Source organism: Python bivittatus, unplaced genomic scaffold (assembly GCF_059951505.1).
Source record: "Python bivittatus isolate LINGU-HERP-01145 unplaced genomic scaffold, Pbiv_v1 ctg000020_np1212, whole genome shotgun sequence".
Lineage (NCBI taxonomy): Eukaryota > Metazoa > Chordata > Lepidosauria > Squamata > Pythonidae > Python > Python bivittatus.
In genome coordinates, this window is record NW_028277030.1 from 96,308,893 (window position 1) to 96,327,896 (window position 19,004).

At 37.3% G+C, this 19,004-nt stretch overlaps 1 protein-coding gene across 3 annotated transcripts in view; it reads right to left on the minus strand.

The window, feature by feature from the left end:
* Nucleotides 1-19,004, minus strand: part of STRN (striatin) — a 53,423-nt gene that overhangs the window by 27,980 nt on the left and 6,439 nt on the right. For all 3 annotated transcript variants that reach the window (XM_088144629.1, XM_007420920.4, XM_007420919.4), the window contains exons 2-5: nt 9,119-9,222; nt 6,832-6,905; nt 5,796-5,874; nt 4,974-5,141 (exon numbers count right to left, since the gene is read on the minus strand). In XM_088144629.1, the coding sequence (XP_088000755.1) occupies nt 4,974-5,141; nt 5,796-5,874; nt 6,832-6,905; nt 9,119-9,222 (425 nt within the window). The remainder of the gene's footprint in view (nt 1-4,973; nt 5,142-5,795; nt 5,875-6,831; nt 6,906-9,118; nt 9,223-19,004) is intronic.

A 19,004-nucleotide genomic window follows, 5' to 3' on the forward strand; every position in this document is an offset into this window, starting at 1 on the left:
CACAAATCATTTTATCTGAGTGCTTCTTTTCACTGAGCTTTATAAAATCCAACAACATACATAAAAAAAATTCACTATTCTTTGCTGGATCTACATACTTAAAAATAGAAAACATAGAGCACTATATATAGTAATATCAGAAGAGTCTAGAATTTACCTTTGGTAGGATCTAAAGATTCTTGATTTTAAGCTTACCATTACCAAGTGGAGGGGAAAGCTATTTTTGCTAATTTTCTCCTTCACCTCAGAATCAATTTCAAAGGTTTGGAGGACCTCCAGAACCATGTGGGAAGTGGCACAAGCAGCCACAAGGACAAGGGAAAACCAGAAATTACCCAGTTCAACATCAGCTGCCTCTGCCCAACCCCAGGCCCTTCCATTCATCTTTAGATCCTTTTTTTACCGTGTTTTACTCATTACAATTGATAACAATTGTGAAACTGAACATAGTGTAAAAGAGAAAATATACAGAGACATGGCTGCTAATGACAGCACTTTTGAAAATAAACATACATGAAATTGTAACAGTGCTTCTGTCACTAAACAGGAAGCTCAAAATGGTCACTTTTTACCTGATATCTTTTTATCTTAAGATTAATCAAGAATATATTTGATGTTTAAAGCTACAGATTTTTCTAAATTATTTGAGCTTGTTTAAAGATAAAAATAACTAAACTGGGTTTCATTCTTCTATGTACACAATGAAGGGCACTTGAGGGTAAGAAGAAAATAACTGAAGCTATGACAACCACAGTTCTCCCAATACTTAAATTTACTGAAAGAAATCTCTCCCGCCATGCTTTATTTTCACACCTAGGATCTATAACATGCACGTCACAGTTAGTTCTTTTTTTGAAAAGCACATACTACACAATTAATTGAAATAATTCAGAGTCAGCTTTACACATATTACAGGACATTTTGCTGGATCCAGAGTTTCAGTAATTTTATTCTTGGAACATATACAGAATCTATAAGCTTACTACCATTAATTTTTCAATTCAGCTTATTAGATAGTATTAACTTATACTCAACTAAAACTGGGCAAGTATTTGTACTGTATACCCTATTTCATATATGTATTTACTGTATACCCTATCTCTTATATATATATATATATATATATATAGAGAGAGAGAGAGACAGAGAGAGAGAGAGAGAGGGAGGGAGGGAGGGAGGGAGGGAGGGAGGCTGGGTGGGTATACAGTACAAATAATACTTGCCCAGTTTCAGTTGAGTATAAGTATAAATATGAGATAGGGTATACAGAGGTCATGAAGGAAGCATTAACTCTAGAAAAGGAATACTTAACTTCAAAACATAAGCAAAACTACCATTTCTAAAATCTTTTCATTTATAAATTACATTATCAAGATAGGAACAGAACTTCAATGCAATACATGCTTACTCATAAGTGAGCCTCACCAAATTTAGGGTAACTTATTCCCAAGTAAAAGTGTTTAAGGTTGCAATCCAACTGTTACAAGATATATAATGAAGGTATTTACACAGTTATAAAAATCGACCTATTGGTGCCATATTGTACAAACATCAGAAAATGTAGGCCAACACCACTTTCCCCAACCTAATTCCTTTTCAATGCCTTGGAACTACAGTTCTCAAAATGCTCAGCCATGATGAACAGATTCTAAATTATATTATACAAGTTGCCCAAGAAATTATGCAAACTAAATTGAAAATATTTGCATAATTATTTTTTAAATGCAGTTGTCAGTCTAAGTCATCATAAGTATCATAACATATATTGAATGATACAATCAAAAATCAATACAATACAACAAAGGTTCCCAAACTTTCTTGGTTCATAGCACTCTTAGTGTCTCTGTAATTTTTTTATGCAACCCCTAGGCCAAAAGTAGTAGTTCACACGGTGTCTGACAGATATCAAGAATTGCTGTGTTTTGCTCAAAAATTTAAAATATTCTCTGGCACCTCTGTGAGTTCACTGTGGTGCCCCAGGGTGCTATGGCACAGAGTTGGGAACTGCAGCAGTAAAATCAAAGAAAATGTCATTAAATTTAAAAGAAATAACCATATAATGCAGACACAAACTTACACTTGTCCTGTGAAGAATAATTACTTATGTCTTTCACAGAATCAAGATTTATCACCTATTTTCAGTACAGCTTTTGTGAACTAATTTCAGGTAAAAGTTAGACTTCAGTTCCATGGTTTATTTTCTCTGCAAATCAGTGGTTAGATGAAGTTTTGAACATGGCAGGAAGAGCAGAAGCAATAGAACCTAATTCTAAACTACCCTTCCTCAATTCAGAGCTCTCCAGTGTCAAATGATGATTCTCACAGTTGAAGGGACCTGGATTTTAAGATGATTGCTCTAAGCCTTCAGGAAAGGCACAAATGGGGTGAAAATATTTAAAACTAAATATTAAAATTAAATATTATTTGTTTTCCATAATGAAAACCACCTTACGTTGTTACAGATAGCACTTCAGTATAGGTAGCTCTTGACTTATAACCAAAATAGGGACCGGAAAATTTGTTGTTAAGCGGTGTGGTTGTTAAGTGAGGCATCACGTGACCGCACCTGATTTTACATTTTTTTGTGGCAGTTAAGCGAATCGCCATGGCCGTTAGGTGAATCACATAGTCGTTAAGCGAATCACACAGTTCTCCATTGATTTTGCTAGCTAGAAAGGCAGCTGGGCAAATCATGTGACCCTGGGATGCTGCAACCGTTGTAAATACATGCCGGTTGCCAAGTGCCCGAATTTTGATCATGTGACCATGGGGGAATGCTGCAACAGTCATAAGTGTGAGGACCAGTCATAAGTCACTTTTTACAGCACCATCGTAACTTTGAATGGTTGCTAAACGAATGGTTGTAAGTTGAGGACTACCTGTACAAATGCTTAAACATAGTCCTACAGATTTCCAGTTTGGGGTTTTAAAAAAAGTTTCTTATACATTTAAACTGTGTTGAGCTAATTTAATGGCATTTCTTTCAATGGGTGTGCATAAAATATGTTTCAGCATATTTTTGGAACTGGCTTCATGATGTTGTCAAATGTGCTATCATAAAAGGCCAACCAGTCTGAAGCAAAGAATGGTAGTGATTATAATCCCAAGAACAGGACATATTGGAAAGATGGAAGAAGGATTTGAATTTTAAGAATGCTAAGAAGCGTCCCAATTGTAGAAAGGGCATTTTTACTTTCTCCTTCCTGTAAAGCCTCTGTGTCTGTTCCTAAGCATGCAGAGATCTTTCATAACATCTGATGCAATGCAGGAGGCTGAAGGTGTAGGAAGATGATCAGTGGAAATCCAAAGTCTCTTCTTTGGGTTAGTGCAAGTTTATTCTATTCAGACAAGCCACAGGCTCCGAACAGTAAAAACTAACAAGGAAGAATACACATTGGGAGGAACTGGCCTGTTATTCAGAAGCAAAGGTCCATCTAGCACAGCAAAACGTAAGTTTTAAAAATCATTTCTAAGTTCTTCACAAGTCTTTATATCTGCTCATCTGTTATGTGAATCCTTTTGTAGGGGTGATATTTGAAATTGAAGTTAAGTCAGTGAATTATGAACCTATTCAAATGTTACATTGTGTCAATATGAGAAATATTTTTATTTTTGCATTTTAACAAAATAAAAAGATATTAAACAAAAGTAAGTTTTCAGTCAATATTGCCTAACAAAAAGCAGATTTACAATGATACCCCTTGTAAGTCAATCTTAAAAATCAGAATGTTTGACATGTTTTGGACATTATTATATATCATATATCCAGTATTAAATAATGCAGACCTAAATATTAGTTACTCAGTTTGGAAAAGGAAAACTAACATTAAAATAAAGAAGCAGAGATTAAATGAAAACTAACTGGTATACCATGCAAGGCTATACCAAAAATAAGGCATTTTTATTTGTTTTTCTTCTATCAAAAACATGTTAATGGCAAGATGCATCCTTCATATCCACGGCAAACACTGGAAATGCTAAATATTAATATCAAAGTTAATTGTTTAGTATTCCCTGTGGACTTCATTCATGCTGAGATATGGTACTTATCTTTTATAAAAGAAGTCTGCTGATCTGAAGAAGTGCAACATTTCTTTCATTAAACATTATGAAACATGTGAGAGTAGGATTATATCTGTCAAACTATCAAAATAATGTTTCCATGGATGGGCTTGAAATCTTCCAGGATGCATCCCAACTCATACGATGCTCTTGAGTATAAAAGTTTCACTGGGATCTGTACATTAGCAAACATACTGGCTTGCGTAAAGAATACTATGGACAGAATGATGAATTCTTCCTTAAGGAAGCATTATGCCAACTTTACATCACTTTGGGGAACAGCAGATACAAAATGTGCTCTTAAAAGATGTTTCCTTGTCCTGTGTCTGCTTCATTTGTTGATTTATAACTATTTTGGTAACAATAAATAAAAGTATACTCCCACCAATTAAGTTGTCCTAGATTAGTACAGAACTCCAAAAATGCAGAGTCCATGAATTAATTCTTCCTACAAGCAAATTGTATTTTATTTTCTTCTGATTTCCATCCATGACAGTTTCTAAATTATTTGGTAGAAGCTAATTACTACCTTACACTGTACCAATATTCTAAATTACTGTAATGACATCTGGGAAGGTAAACAGTGATCATCACTGGGTCTCGTGATTTTTCTCTCACAGAAACTATGCTAGTCTTGAAAACACGGCATATCACAGGATGCAAGTCTTTCAAGACTAGCATAACATTGGTTAGAGAAAGAAGTCAAAGATCAAGTAGTGTTTTTTTCCCTCTCAATATAACAATTACATAGCTTACAAGAAATAGAAATGGGGAGAGAGAAAGCCTATTACTTCCTTTAAAAAAAACAGCATCCTCATTCTATCATACTGGTATAATATATACCCTACATTTTTAACACACAGGTTTTTAAAGTACAATTTCTACTATTTCCCATTGTTAAGAACACTTACCCAATCATCACTTTTTGTTTAATCTCAACATCAGTGCCATTCACCATTGATTCTTGGTTTTTGTCAGTTTCCCTCTCTGGACCATCACCAGAGAGACCCAGCAAAGTTCGTACCCGTTTTGACTTCACATCCAGGATTGTGTCAGTATATCCCACCTCTTGCAGGTATCTGTACGAACAACAACATGGCAATTACTCAGGAGCTATCAAATGTGTTGATCATTTGAAACAATCTACCCAGAACTGATCAACAATTTAAGTGGTAAGAGGAATAATGTGCCTTTTGCTGACACAACAGGCTTACAAATCATCTTGTACCAGCTGTAGAGGGGGTGTCTCCTGCAGTACCAGCCTCTACAATTCCCATGAAAAGTAGAGAGCTCTTCTATCCATGCATACACAATTATTCATTATGTTAGCCAAGAAGAAAAATTCCTTACACATCTTCAGCTATATTCTTTTATAAGGGGGAAACCAAGGAAACCAGCAATAATTGCCTCCTCTCTTCATCTTTCCACCACTGGAAACTTGGGAGGAAGATACTAAATCCAGAGCAGTGACTTTTATAAGCCAAACATTACAAGAGACAAAATCAAAACAAAGTCTTATCAACAAACTGTACAGGTAATTTTACCATAAAAACTGTACCTTTTTACCACAGTGTAATAGCTTTTGCAAGTTAAGGAAAAGAGGAACTCATAGCACTTTATTAACTTTTAATCATTATGGCTACCAGATTAGGAAGAAAGCAAATACTAGTATTTTGTTTGTTCCCACCATATTATGAAATCATTATTCAGTTTATTATTCTTTGACAACTTACTGTCTGAGTAACTGTCGCCCTTGTTTCCATATTAACTGACTGTTAGGTTGTGACTGAACTTCAGTTTCATTTCCTTCATCTGAAAGACAAAGAGAAGACTAAAATTAGTATAGTAACGATGTTAGAAGAATCAGTTTTACCCACATTTATCTTCTAGCAGTGATTAAATGTTTTTAACCTATTTAAATAACAGTGAAACAAAATGAAGGATATTGTACTGAAATTTTAAATAATATAAAATACACTAGATATTATTCTATGGTTACTCCTAAACATATATGTCTGTAGAAAATTTAGTATGCTCTAAGTAGCATGTTTAAGATAGGAAATGAAAATAATTACACCAACCTAATTATGTACATAGAATATACACTGAATTCCTGCAATTTCAAACAGAAAGTAAGAAGCATTTAGGTTAATAGTACTGGAGGGAGGATGTATTATGATCACTGCTGACTCCACTTTTCTGATTTAAAAGGAGTTTCCTAGGAAGTGAAGTCAGCTTCAATTTGAGTCTGAACCCCAGAAATCCATCCATTTCAATTATCCAGCCACCTCCAATGCAATGAATTCTCAATCCCATATTGATTACATTGCTTTTAATACCTGCAAATATTTCTTCTACAAATTCCATGTAAAAGGTTTGTGCATAGGTTTTGTCCAGATGTTATTCCTGATACACTAAGTTAATTATTTTTCTGACTATCTACCAAAAAAATTGAGAAGCAACCTACCAAGTAACTTAACCATATGATCACTCATTATTATTTTATGCTGCAAAATACAGGCACAGTTGAGACAAAATTAATATCAAGGTTTGAAGACTAAGTTATAGGACTGGCTGTGGTGGCAGATTAAGTTTCATTTTAAGTAAGCATAGGAAGAAGAATCCGCATGTGAAAAGGAACAGTATGGTGCTCTCTTATGAGCCCTAAACACTGGCTCATGCTAAATTATTCCAGGCCAGCATTCTTTACGAACTGACACGTTTTCTCTCCAGTCTTAACTGTTTTCCTCTATACAAATTAATTCTTACCAGAATCATAATTTGGTGGCTTCATATCTCCCTGATTCAGCTCTGTACCATATTTTAACTTGTGGTATTTAGCTCTATAAAGAAAAGAGGAATCAATTAGGATGTAAAAATGTCACTGTCTTCTTTTTCAAGCAGACCACATACCTACTTATTCCCACAAAAGTAGATTTGTTCACAATGTTATTTTTTTTAAAAAAAATCAGTACTTTACACAGTACTTTATAAAAATCACTAATGTGAACAAATTAATTTATGCAGCCAGTTTTACTAAAAATGCCAATTTGATTGACAAAGTTGTAATAAAAAGACCTGAAAAATCTAATTCAGCTACGCTTAACAAGTCTGCAAATACTGTATGCACAGAAAAACTAAGAATTGCCACCAAACTGAGAGACATAAACATAAACAAGGCTGCTATGAAAAGCACCAAGCCACAATCTTTTTCTACACGAAAGCTCTAGCCTTAAAATAACCACATTAGAATCTCTTTCAGGTTTGAATTTGACTTTTGCTGATTTCATGGATAATAATAATGCAGACTATAACTCAAAAGAATTCATACAAATAAAAAATGGAATCTGGAAGTATCTCAGACATTATAAATTCATTATGATATGCTTTCTGTAGATATCAAGTGTTTCATTAAAAATCCTTAGGTGAATCAGACAAATATAAGGTATTACAGGATGCAAAGGAAAAAGGAGAATTGGGTTTAGCTTGCTGTTTGGTTTGGATGAAAGAGTGGGTGCTGCTGAGAAATAGAAGGCTTTTGCAATCAGAAGAACATGACCTAGGATTTGGGTGGCATGGGTATCTGTGGCATGACAAAGTCAAGGTTAATGTGGATTTCAAAAATCATTACATTAGACGTGCCATATTGAGAATATGGAATAGATGCAAACCCAGGTTGTGCCTGAAAACACCTTTGTGGCTCTCAGCACAAGAAGCATTTCATAGACGAGAAATAATAGGCAAACACAAAATACTAGAATTTTGTCAAGGGGAATACAAAATAAAATCAAGAGAACTGGTGGCACAGGGATATAATTGCCAATGGTTTTCTTATTTACAGTTATTAGAAAAATTACATTAGACAAAAGAGTTTATGGTTTTGAATACTTAAGACTGAGTTTGAAATGGAATTGTGTACAAATGATGAACATGTCATTGCTAAAGCGTATAAACTTCTATTGAAATTTGAAACAGAAGAAAAAAAGTGAAAGAATGTATGATAAAGTAGGCTAAAAATTGGATGGAACAATGGGAAAATATGTGGTTGAATATGACTGAAATTTACACTATGTTAAAATTTTAAAAGAGAATTTTTATAAAATGATGTACTGTTGGTATATGTCACCAGAGAAATTGTCTAGAATGTATAAAAAAAGGATTTCAAATTCATGTTGGAAATATGAACAAGGGACATTTTATCATGCTTGGTGGATGTGTCAAAAAGCTAGAAAATTTTGAATTCAAATACATACACTGATTCAGAGGATTTTAAAGATTAATATACAATTGAGACCAGAGGTCTTTGTTTTGGGACTGATGGACAAACAGTTAAAAAAAAGTCATGGAACTTTGTTTTTTTACATTATAACTGCAGCAAGATTATTCTATGCACAAAGATGGAAAGAGTTGGCAATGCCTACAATGAAGGAATGGTTGGTGAAGATGATGGAACTCACTGAGATGGCCAAATTGACCTCTTTGCCTAGAGAAAAGACAATATCTATGTTTATTGCTGACTGGAAACCCATTATGGACTATTTGCGGAAAACAGAAAAACATGAACCTATGATTTATGGATTTGATGATTAGACAGGATAGATTATAGAAAGAAGAGAGACATGGTGTAACTTTAGAGAAAGTGGTAAATTTATAATCATACTTATAACTGCTATAAAAAGATTGGAAGACACTTTTTTGTATTTTTTTTTCTTTTCTATTTTTCTTTTACTTTTTCCCTTTCTTGCACTTTTAGCTTTCTCTTTTATTCTTTTTTCTTTCCTGCTTTATATTAGTTTGTCTTAGTTTTTATATTCCTTTTTAAAACTTTTAATAAAATTATAAAAATAAAATGTGAATTAAGGGTAGCTGGTTTTTTTACAAATAGTTTCTATTATACTTAGAAAATTTGCACCTAATCATTTCATAACATTTTATTTTGCACTGGAGAAAAGAATAGGGAAAAGATAGTCAATATTGCCTTTGAGATAAGACAGTAAGTAGATCTTGCATTTAACAGTTAACAGCTCATAAGATATCTACGAGTTAAGCACCATACCTTTCTTGTTTAAGAGCATATTCTAACATTTTTATTCGTCGCACTAAATCCTTCTTCAAATTCTCTTGACCTTTTCTTTCCCCTTGAAGGAAGGCAATTTGGGCCTAAAAGAAATAGAATTTCAAATGGAAAGATTAAAAATAAAATAAACCTGCTTTCTTACATCAGTTCCATGACGAAGTATTTGAAGGCATTATTCTAAATAAAGAACTAAATCCCTGAGGCAAAGGTTAAATCTCTGAGGCAAAGTATTGCTGAAATATATATGATTATTCAAATTCTGGTTTGTTCATTTGTAACCCATCAAGTAACAGTACTCTGACAAAAATCACAATAACTGATTTGTCCATCTGACTGTAGCATACATCTACTCCCTGCTAACCTGACGTTCTCTAAACATACTCACTCATCATTACATCAAGGCATATTAGGGATGGGAAATGTATGGGCCACCAGAAGTTGTTAAATTGCAATTCCAAACATCCCATGGCATGCCGGCTGGAGCAGCTTGGAGTTGCATTTCAGCAACAAATGTGAAGGGGGTAGTGGGGTGGGCACATATTGTCCATCTGTTTCTGGGAAGAGGAAAATATTGCTAAGAGAAGATTAATACCAGTGGCAATATAAACAGCCAGTTTTATTAAAGGGGAAGTGAACAATACAATGGAACAATAAGAATAATACTTAATATTAATACACATGCATGCATACATGCATCATACCCAGGTTAGGTATTTTTTTAAACTATTCAATACATTAATGAAGAGCAACAAATCTAAGCATATACTGTAGATTCTACTTATCACAAAGACAATAAGATAATCTCCAACAATGGAACAAAAATAATAACCTAGTAAGAAGATATGGTTTAGCTGAAAAGCAACAAGGAATACAACTGTGATAACTTCAGTGCTTCAAAGAATTTCAAAAAGGAAAATATTTCTGGAATACTCTAGATCTATCAGATCCTTAAAGTTGTTCTGCAGCCATTCCTGGGGTTGCTTGCAACATTCAGATCTCTGTATATACCCTTCACACTTCACCAACAAGTTTTATTTTTCCCTTTCAGACTTCATGGTCAGACTCAGTTGCCACAATTGGTTCATTGTCTCAGATAGGAAGGGGTGCATCAAACATGTTTCCCCAAACTGGTGATCCACATTCTCTGAATTCCTTTAGCTCAACTTAATTCAATAATCCCAAAAAATGAAACCCACCTCAGGGGTTGTTCCTGAAGATGTAGTGTATTGTCCACCCAAAGCCATAATCACCACTTGGAATGAGAGGGCTACTGGGGTTCTGGATTGGATCATACCTATGCAGCCTCTCTCTTCACATGGATCCCAGTGCTCCCTTTGATTTATAGAGCAGTTGAGGGAGATGAAGAGGTACCTGTAGCACTACTGAAGGATAACATGGAGTAAACTCAATTGATCATGAGCCAGATCCACTGTTAGGGCCTACTTCATGGTGGTAAGGGTGGCAAAATGTCAACATTTCTCTGTCCTTATTACATCTGCATATAGTTCCCCAGTGGGCCTGTTTACAGTGGCCCAGTCTTTCCTGGGAACGGTGGAGCTGGGTGTTCACTTGCAGGGCTGCTGAGGGGAATATGCTCAGTATCAGTCAAATAAGGTTGCTTGGATTTGCTTCAAGTTAAACACTGGCACTGAAGTGGGTCCTATGGAGTTGACTAAAGCCAAATAATTATATTGGTTATCTGGGAAGAGTTCAAACCTGTTGGTCCCAAGGAAGTGGACAGGATTCTCTGGAACTATGAGTGCAGCTGCCTGTGTATTAGATCCATGTCCCTCCCAGTTAGCTAAGACTTCCTGGGAGATGATATATAGTTGGGATCTTAAATCCATCCTTCAGAGAGACAGTAGTCTTGCCAGCAGTTAAGGAGGTGGTGATTTGTACTCTCTTGAGGAAACCATTGCTGGACCTGACTGTGTTGAACAACTTTTACCTTGTCTTCAATCTTCCCTTTTTAGGTTTAGGTTACTGCAGCTTCAAAAAAGCTTTGGTGGAAATGGATCATCTGTACCTCTTTTAGTTAGATATCAAATCTGGGCATGGGAGTGAAACAGTATTGATGGTGCTTGTGGATGACCTCTGATGGGAGTGGGATGGGGGTGGTATGTCCATCCTTGCTCTCATGACTTCTTAGAGGCCTCTGATACCATCAATAATTATATCTTACCAGATAATCTTTGGGAGTTAGGAGCTGGAGACAAGGTGTTGTGTTAGTTCTTCTCCTTCTTCCAGGGCTAGTTTTAGTCAGCGTTGGGGTGGGGGGACAGATGTCGTCCACAGCCCCTTTTCTGTGGAGTTCCTCAGGGCTCAATACTCTTCCCACTCCTGCTATCTACATGAAGCTGCTGGGTGAGGTTGTCATACAACATAGGGCAATACATCTATGCCCCTGACCGACCAAGTGATGCTGCAGAAGTTCTGTCTCAGTGTCTGGAGGCTATGGGGGTCTGGATGGGAGGTTCATTCAACTCTAGCAAGAGTGAGTAGCTTTGGGTTTTAGGCCCTCTGGGTTCCGGTGATTTTGCATCTTCATTTCTAGATGGGGTTGCACTATCCACGTGTGGAGGCTAGAAAACAGGCCCTACAATAGAAAGGTCCTTTGGAACATCAGAGCCCCAGATATTTGACTTTCCTTAACCCTGCTGGCTTTTGGGAAGGCTTAAAGACCTAGTTGTGTTCCTGGGCACAGGGGTCAGGAGATTAATTTGAACCTGTGAAATGTTGCAGTCTTTTATTGTTGTTTCGAGTATTGCCTGCAGTAGTCATTTAGGTATACAGGTAGTCCACATTTAGCAACTGCCTTGTTCAGCAACCATTTGTAGTTATGACGGTGATAAAAAAGTAATTTTATGACCAATCCTTGCGTTTATTAAAATATTTTTTTTATCCTGTCTTTATCATCTTTATAAATAACTCAAGGTAATGAACATATCTAATACTCATTCCTCCTCCTATTTTCCCAAAAACAACAACCCTGTTAGGTGAGTTGGGCTGAGTGAGAGTGACTGGCCCTTAGGCTTTCTTGCCTAAGGTGGGACTAGAACTCACAGTCTCCTGGTTTCTAGCCTGATGCCTTAACCACTAGACCAAACTGGTTTTTTTACGACCTTCTCAGGTCTGTAAAGCAAAGAAAAGCTGAAGTAAGACTGTAAGCACAGCTGCAGTTTCACTTAGCAACCACTTCGCTTAATGACCGAGTTGACAGTACTAATTATGGTCACCAAACAAGGACTAACTGAATATGTATTAAGGCCTTGGGGTTGACTATATTGTTGTTTATTATTGCTGGTGTTATTTTTTTAGTTGTTTTTATGTGCTGTTCACTCAGAAATGCCATAGTGAGGAGACTTCTAGGAGGGGTATGGAGAACTGAAGACAGCTCTGTGAAAGCAGAGTCAATGACCATGGCAAAGACCAAGGAACTGGTGAGTAGACCAGTTCCTTGGAACCTCTCTGGATTGCCTACATACACTCTGGACAGCTGCTCCTCAGAGCAAGACTGCAGGACAGTGGTTTTCTGTGGTTTGAGCGCCGAGAGACAATGGGATCAGCCATCTTGCTTGCAACTGCGGTAGACCCTTTTAAAGGCCACTAAGTTTGCAAACCCCACTTTTTAATCACTTTCAGAAATTGCCTATTAACCATCTTAAAGCTAGTAGAAAGCTAAGGAATGACAAGTTTGAAAAGTCATCACTGGGTGAGTTTATCTTGAACTCTGAACAAAAGAAAAATTAATCATAAGCTTAAGTACTTAAAGAATTTGAAATAAACAGCAAAAAGCTAAATGAGATTTTGATCTAAAAAGTTATCAGCAGATTAAGAGTACAGATAAATTTTGAATATTGATTTTTGCCATAAGATTTTGGAATTAACTATAAAAAAGAAACAGCTTATCATGGGAAACAGACTTATTTTGGCTATCCTGGCTATTGCAAGTCATAACAAAAGGTAAGTGATGATTTTAGAAACTGGATACTAAAGATTTTAAGCAGAAAAAAAAAATACAAACCTGTTCTTGATATCAGTTAATATTGGGACTTTCAAATGACACAAAATGTTCTCACATCGGAAATATTAAAAGAGATCTTTGAAAAAATTAGTGACTACAATATCAACACTGTCAGTAATCATGTCTGCTTCTATGAATAACTATGTCTAAAATATGCTAATGAAGGAATGACAGATGTGGAACAAATTTTATGTGACAAGATAGAGAAAGTATCAAAAATGGAACTACGAATGATAGGCTAAGAGAATGATTTGGAACAGGATGCTTCACTGGATACACAAAAGAAACTGGCTGAAGTTTTAAAAATTAAAAGGGAAATATAAATGAAAGACCAAGTGAATGACCTGGAAAATGTTTTCTTATTGGATCTACAAAAGAGGCTTATTAAAGCCTTGAAGAAATCTGTGTGATGGGATAAAGAAGAATTGAAGAGAAATCAAATCCTATGACAATATTTGTTTGAATTAAAGATTAGGACTGTTAGAAGTAAAAGGAAGGAATATAAAGTTGGTTTATTTGATCAAGGTTAAAGTAAGACTTTTTTCTTTTGCAATGTACTGGCACCCCTTTATGGACTTTTTGCTGATAGGATTGAAAAATTGATGTTTTATATATTTGCTTATAGATAAGGGATGGGATATGGGATGAAGAGATATCTGTTTAACCTTGTAGGGGGTGAAGAGTTATTAAATTTATACTTGTGATGAAGGTTGGAAGTCATACTGTATGTATGTATGTGTGTGTGTGTGTGTGTGTGTGTGTGTATTCTCTCTTTTTCTTCTTTCTTTTTCTTTTTTTCCTGAATTTTTTATTCTTTCTTTCTATTCTCTTCATGTTCTCTAAGTTTAGTTTGCATTAATTTTTACTACTGTAATTAAAATTATTAATAAAAATACAAAGAAAGGAAGGCAGGAAGGCAGGAAGGCAGGAAGGCAGGCAAGCAGGCAAGCAGGCAAGGCTATGGTGAGATGGGCAGCCATATAAACAAACAAACAGTTAAATGCATTTCTCAACTTACTGGTGCTAAAAAAAATGAAGGTGAAAATGCCTATCTGTAAATCCTAAATCTTATAGGAAAGCTATACTAAGATTTCATGTATTAAATTTCAATAGATAAGGATGTTTTCCTCTTTCATTCACCAAACATCTTGTGAAGTTGGCCAGCGGACACAGGATTTAGAAACTAACCCATGTAAATTACTGTGGCATATAAATGACAGAAATAAGTAAATGTAAACAATTAAGCAGAAGAGAAAATCACATATTTACAGGAGTATATACAATTATAATCTATATTACCTGAGAATGAGGGAACTATGCAACTATAACCTCCCTTGTTAGGCAGACAGTTTCTTTCCATCCACTTCTCTTTACATACTTCTAAGTAAACCAGAGTAGATATTCTGAACATTTAGGTGCACGAGGAGTTAAATCTCTCTTTAAAATCAACAGGATGCATACTAAGCCTCCACTCAATACTATAAGGAGGTAGTACTTATCAAAAGAATCCTTCAACAGGTGGCTGCACCTAGGCCTGGAATCTAAATAGGGTTGAGTCTGGTTAGTACCTCAGTGACAGACTATCAGGGAAATCCACAGCTGTAAGTTAAACTGGACAGTCAAACAAACAACCACTACCAAGCAAATCTTCAGAACAGAAAATCACTTGGATTCTGTTCCAAAAAGTTTAGATCCAGAACACTGACCAGATCTCCCCCATAACAACAGGACTGATATAATTCAAAAGAAGAATGAAACATTTTCCACATAAGTATTGGACACTGCATCAAATACTCCCAAATGTTTAGAATACAGTGACATTGTTTTTAAAACAAAAGGAAGTATCATCAACAATTACTAATGGTTGAAAATGCAACTGTAGTAAACTGAATCTAACCGATGAAAGTGAATGAAAATGAAACTTTCATTCATTTCTCTTCCTGTGTCCCTTGAGAGTGTGCTTCAAAAGACTGAGAGAACTCCCTGGGATAGTGAGGGAGGTATATATAACTGGAAGAAACTGCTGGCTTAGGAATCTTTGCTGAACCCCACTTCATTCCACATCTGTAGAAGAGCAAGTCAGTATCTGACTTTAATGTGAACATTATTTATACCCTGCCATAATCAACAGACTCTTGGAAACTTGCAGTAAACACAACAAAATGATGATTTAAACATCTATGCAGAATACCAACATAAATGACAAATTAAACAGAATGAAATAATAAAAATAGTGCAATAAATTAAGAAAATCATAAAAATGCTCTCCAGAATAATTCAGCTTTTAACAGCTTCTTAAAGGCCATGGGGGTGGGGGGCAAGCCTGATGTCCAATAGGAGCCTTGGCTCCCCTCACCTCCTGAAAGTGTGGAACCACTAGCAACTGTTCTTTATAAGATCTAGTAGGTTGGGCTGATGTAGTTGGGAGAAAGTGATCCTGTAGATACCCAGGTGTAGATATCCATTTCCTACAAAATTCATTTTAAAACATTAAGAAAAAAAGCTGGGAAGGTTCTGAAGCACCTGCTGGGAATCAACTAGATTCATTAAGTGGTGGGGCTGACCATCTGAAAGGGTCTCACCGCCCTGCAAATGTCATGGGTGGCTCTGAATTGTAACCTGATCAATGAATGATCTGACCATGGCAATGGGGGGATGAAAACCCGCTTTCTCCAGTTCATCTAATAACTGCTCAGAGATAAAGACAAGATCCAAGGTGTGGCCTCCAATATGGGTCAGGCCCGAGATTACTTGAGACAAGTGCCTGGAGGACATGAACTCCTGAGCCTTGCCAGAGCTGGCCAGGATGGGCAGGTTAAAATCCCCAAGTACCAAAATGCAGGGGTTCTCTGCCATTAACCCAGAGACCAACTCCAACAGTTCAGGGAAGGATCCTGCTGGGCAGCTGGGTTGTCAGTATGCCAGCAGTATCTCAAGCTTGTTTCTTAAGCCCAGTCTAACATAAAGCTACTCACACCCCATTAACTCAAGAGCAGCATTCCTGAGGTGTCTCTAATGATCAGATCCATACCCCTTGCAGTCCTGGCACCAAAGCTAAATGGCCTAAAACCCACAGCAGGAAATCTCTAATAAGGTGACACTGTCATCCTCACCCACCCTGATCTCTGTAATACATGTCAGGTTTGCTGCTTCATCCAACACCAAATCATGCATGAAGGTGGTATTGCTGCAAACAGATCTGGCACTGGTCATATGCACTCTGAGGCCAAGAGAAACAGTACTCTGGCTGACTAGTCCACAGGATGGAGCAATAGGGTTAGAAGTTGATATTGCCACAATACTGGAGTTCTTCCTTTCCCTGAAGTGGCCTATTCAATGCCTCCTGCCACATTTTTCTCATACAGGAATACAGCCTCTACTTCCATCCTCTTGCTGGGGGTAACTTGCCTTCCCCTATATCTGAGACTCTTCCAGTAGCAGGAGAATTGCCCAGTTAGTGGTGGTGTGTCTACCTGTCTGTTATGTTAGGCCTATGGGGATATATGTTGTGTACTGATCACCCTGTCACCCAGCAGTGGCTCTCCTTGAGCTCCTGGTCCTTATTACTAGATTAGTGGTAGAGTCCTCTAGGCTTTTGGAGCTGGGGGGATTCAATCTCCATTTTGTGGGGACAGATTCCAGATGGACTCTGGAGTTCACTGCCTTCATGGTGACCATGACTTGTCCCAGGAGATCTGTGGTACCAACCTTTATTTCAGAACAGCTGTGATATGATGGTTACATCAGTTTCTGATTCACTCATGCTTTGTCGGCACATGACTTCTGCAGGTATGCCAGACCACTCAGCCCAAGCCCCTAATGGATCCTCAGTGTTACGGTCTCATCTGGATCCAAGACTAAAGACACAAATCAGACAGACCATCAGCCTGCAGAGCCAGCAGGCAATCAGGCACCTGCAGCAGCTTCAAGAGACAATGAGTCAGCAGCTAATCAGCTATCTAAAGCAGCTTCAGGAGACAATGAGCCTGAACAGGTAAGACCTGATTCAGATAATGAGAGGTCAGATTCTGGCAGGGCACTTAGCTCAAGAACACACCAGAAACTACAAAGGTCTGAACAAAGGTAATAAACATGTCTCCTCAACAGGAAAGGGCAGTAATGCCTGTAATCTAGCTATGCCAGCACCTGGGACTGCAGGAGACCTTCTATTGAAAGCAATCCTCAAACTCTGGGCTTGTATTCCTGTTGCTCTTGGTCCTTCCCCTGCATTTGGATCATAAGCTTGACTTTCAGACAGCACAATTCTCTAGCCCTCAAACTCTACACTGTAAAAGACAACTCTTGTGTCTCTGGCTCTGCCTTTCTCCTGCAAGCAGATCACTACAGCTGATGATAGCCAGCTGTCCTTTTCTACCTCAGGCTAAACCAGGGATGCTGTAGAAATCTTGCCCTGGTGCCTGGAGGCTCTAAGGGCATGGATGGGTCAGAACAAGCCCAAACTAAATCCCCACAAGATGGTATTGCTGTTTGTCAGTGATTGTGCTTGCTTGATCCTAGTTCCTACTTTATTTACTTCTTTTTTATTTATTTATTTGGTAAATTTATATAGCCACCCATCTCATATATGTGACTTTGAGTGGTGTACAAAGTTAAAAACACATAATTTAACAAAATAACAAAAAAATCATTAAAAACAATAAAAACTATTAAAAACCAACCTCCCCCTCAATAATCTGCAGGAGAGTACACTAAATTTCCCTAGCAATACAGCCACTTTGCAGGCTCCATACCCATGTTACCGGATCCCCAGGCCAGATGGCAAAGCCATGTTTTCAGGCCCTTCCCCATGCTGACTGGGGAATTCTGGGAGTTGAAGTCCATCCATCTTAAAGCTGCTAAGGTTGAGAAACACTGCCCCACAGCCTCCAGGCACAGAGACAGGATGTCAACAGCATCACTTACTTCACCCAGGCCGAGACATACAGATGGGTATCATCAGCATACTGATGATACCTCATTCCATGGCTACAGATTACCTCACCCAGTTCCTGCCAGAGGTAATCTCAAAGTGTGACCAAAGCTGTTTCAGTCCCATACCTAGACCTGAAACCCAACTGAAAAGGGTCCAGATAATCCATTTCATTCAGGATCCTCTGAAGCTGCTGCACAACTACCTTCTCAACACCTTTTTGGGGAAGGTTGGATGGGTGGATCATACTCCCCTGAAGGAGCAGATCTGTGATTTGAGAGACCTCCTGTATTCATAGTTCCTGTTAGAGCAGCAAGTGGAGGCCACCTCTGGCTGCTGTGCCAACTGTGGGTCATTTGGGACAAAGAAGCTGTGGAAATGACTCATGCCCTTGTCACCTTTTATACAGACAACAGTAAACCCTAACCCCACCTCATGTGATCCCCAAAGGGAAATATGCTGAAAGTCTCCACCCTATAAGATGTAAGGGGGCCTGACAATATGCTTCAACAGTAGTAGCTCATTTTTGGAAATAGTCTATCTCCTTAGATAAGAAACATTCCCACCTTCCTCACCTTCCATGAATTCTAAAGTTCTGCAGGGCATACAGATGTTGATGATACAAAGGCTGCCTGGGTTAATTAGATTAGGGTTTCTGATGACTGCTTTAATGGTTTATATATGACTGTAACCCATCTTGACTTTCTTGAAATTGGCAGTCTATAAATAAATGAATGTATAAATAAATATAAGGAAAGTAAAAGAGTATATAGTCATTGAGTTTTGTCTTAAAACAACATCCTGATCACAGAATTATAGCTTTGGGAGGGCTCATTTAGACCATCCAGTCCAAACTCCCTACTAATCCCACAGAGATGATTGTCCAGCTTCTCTTGAAGAATCCAATGGGG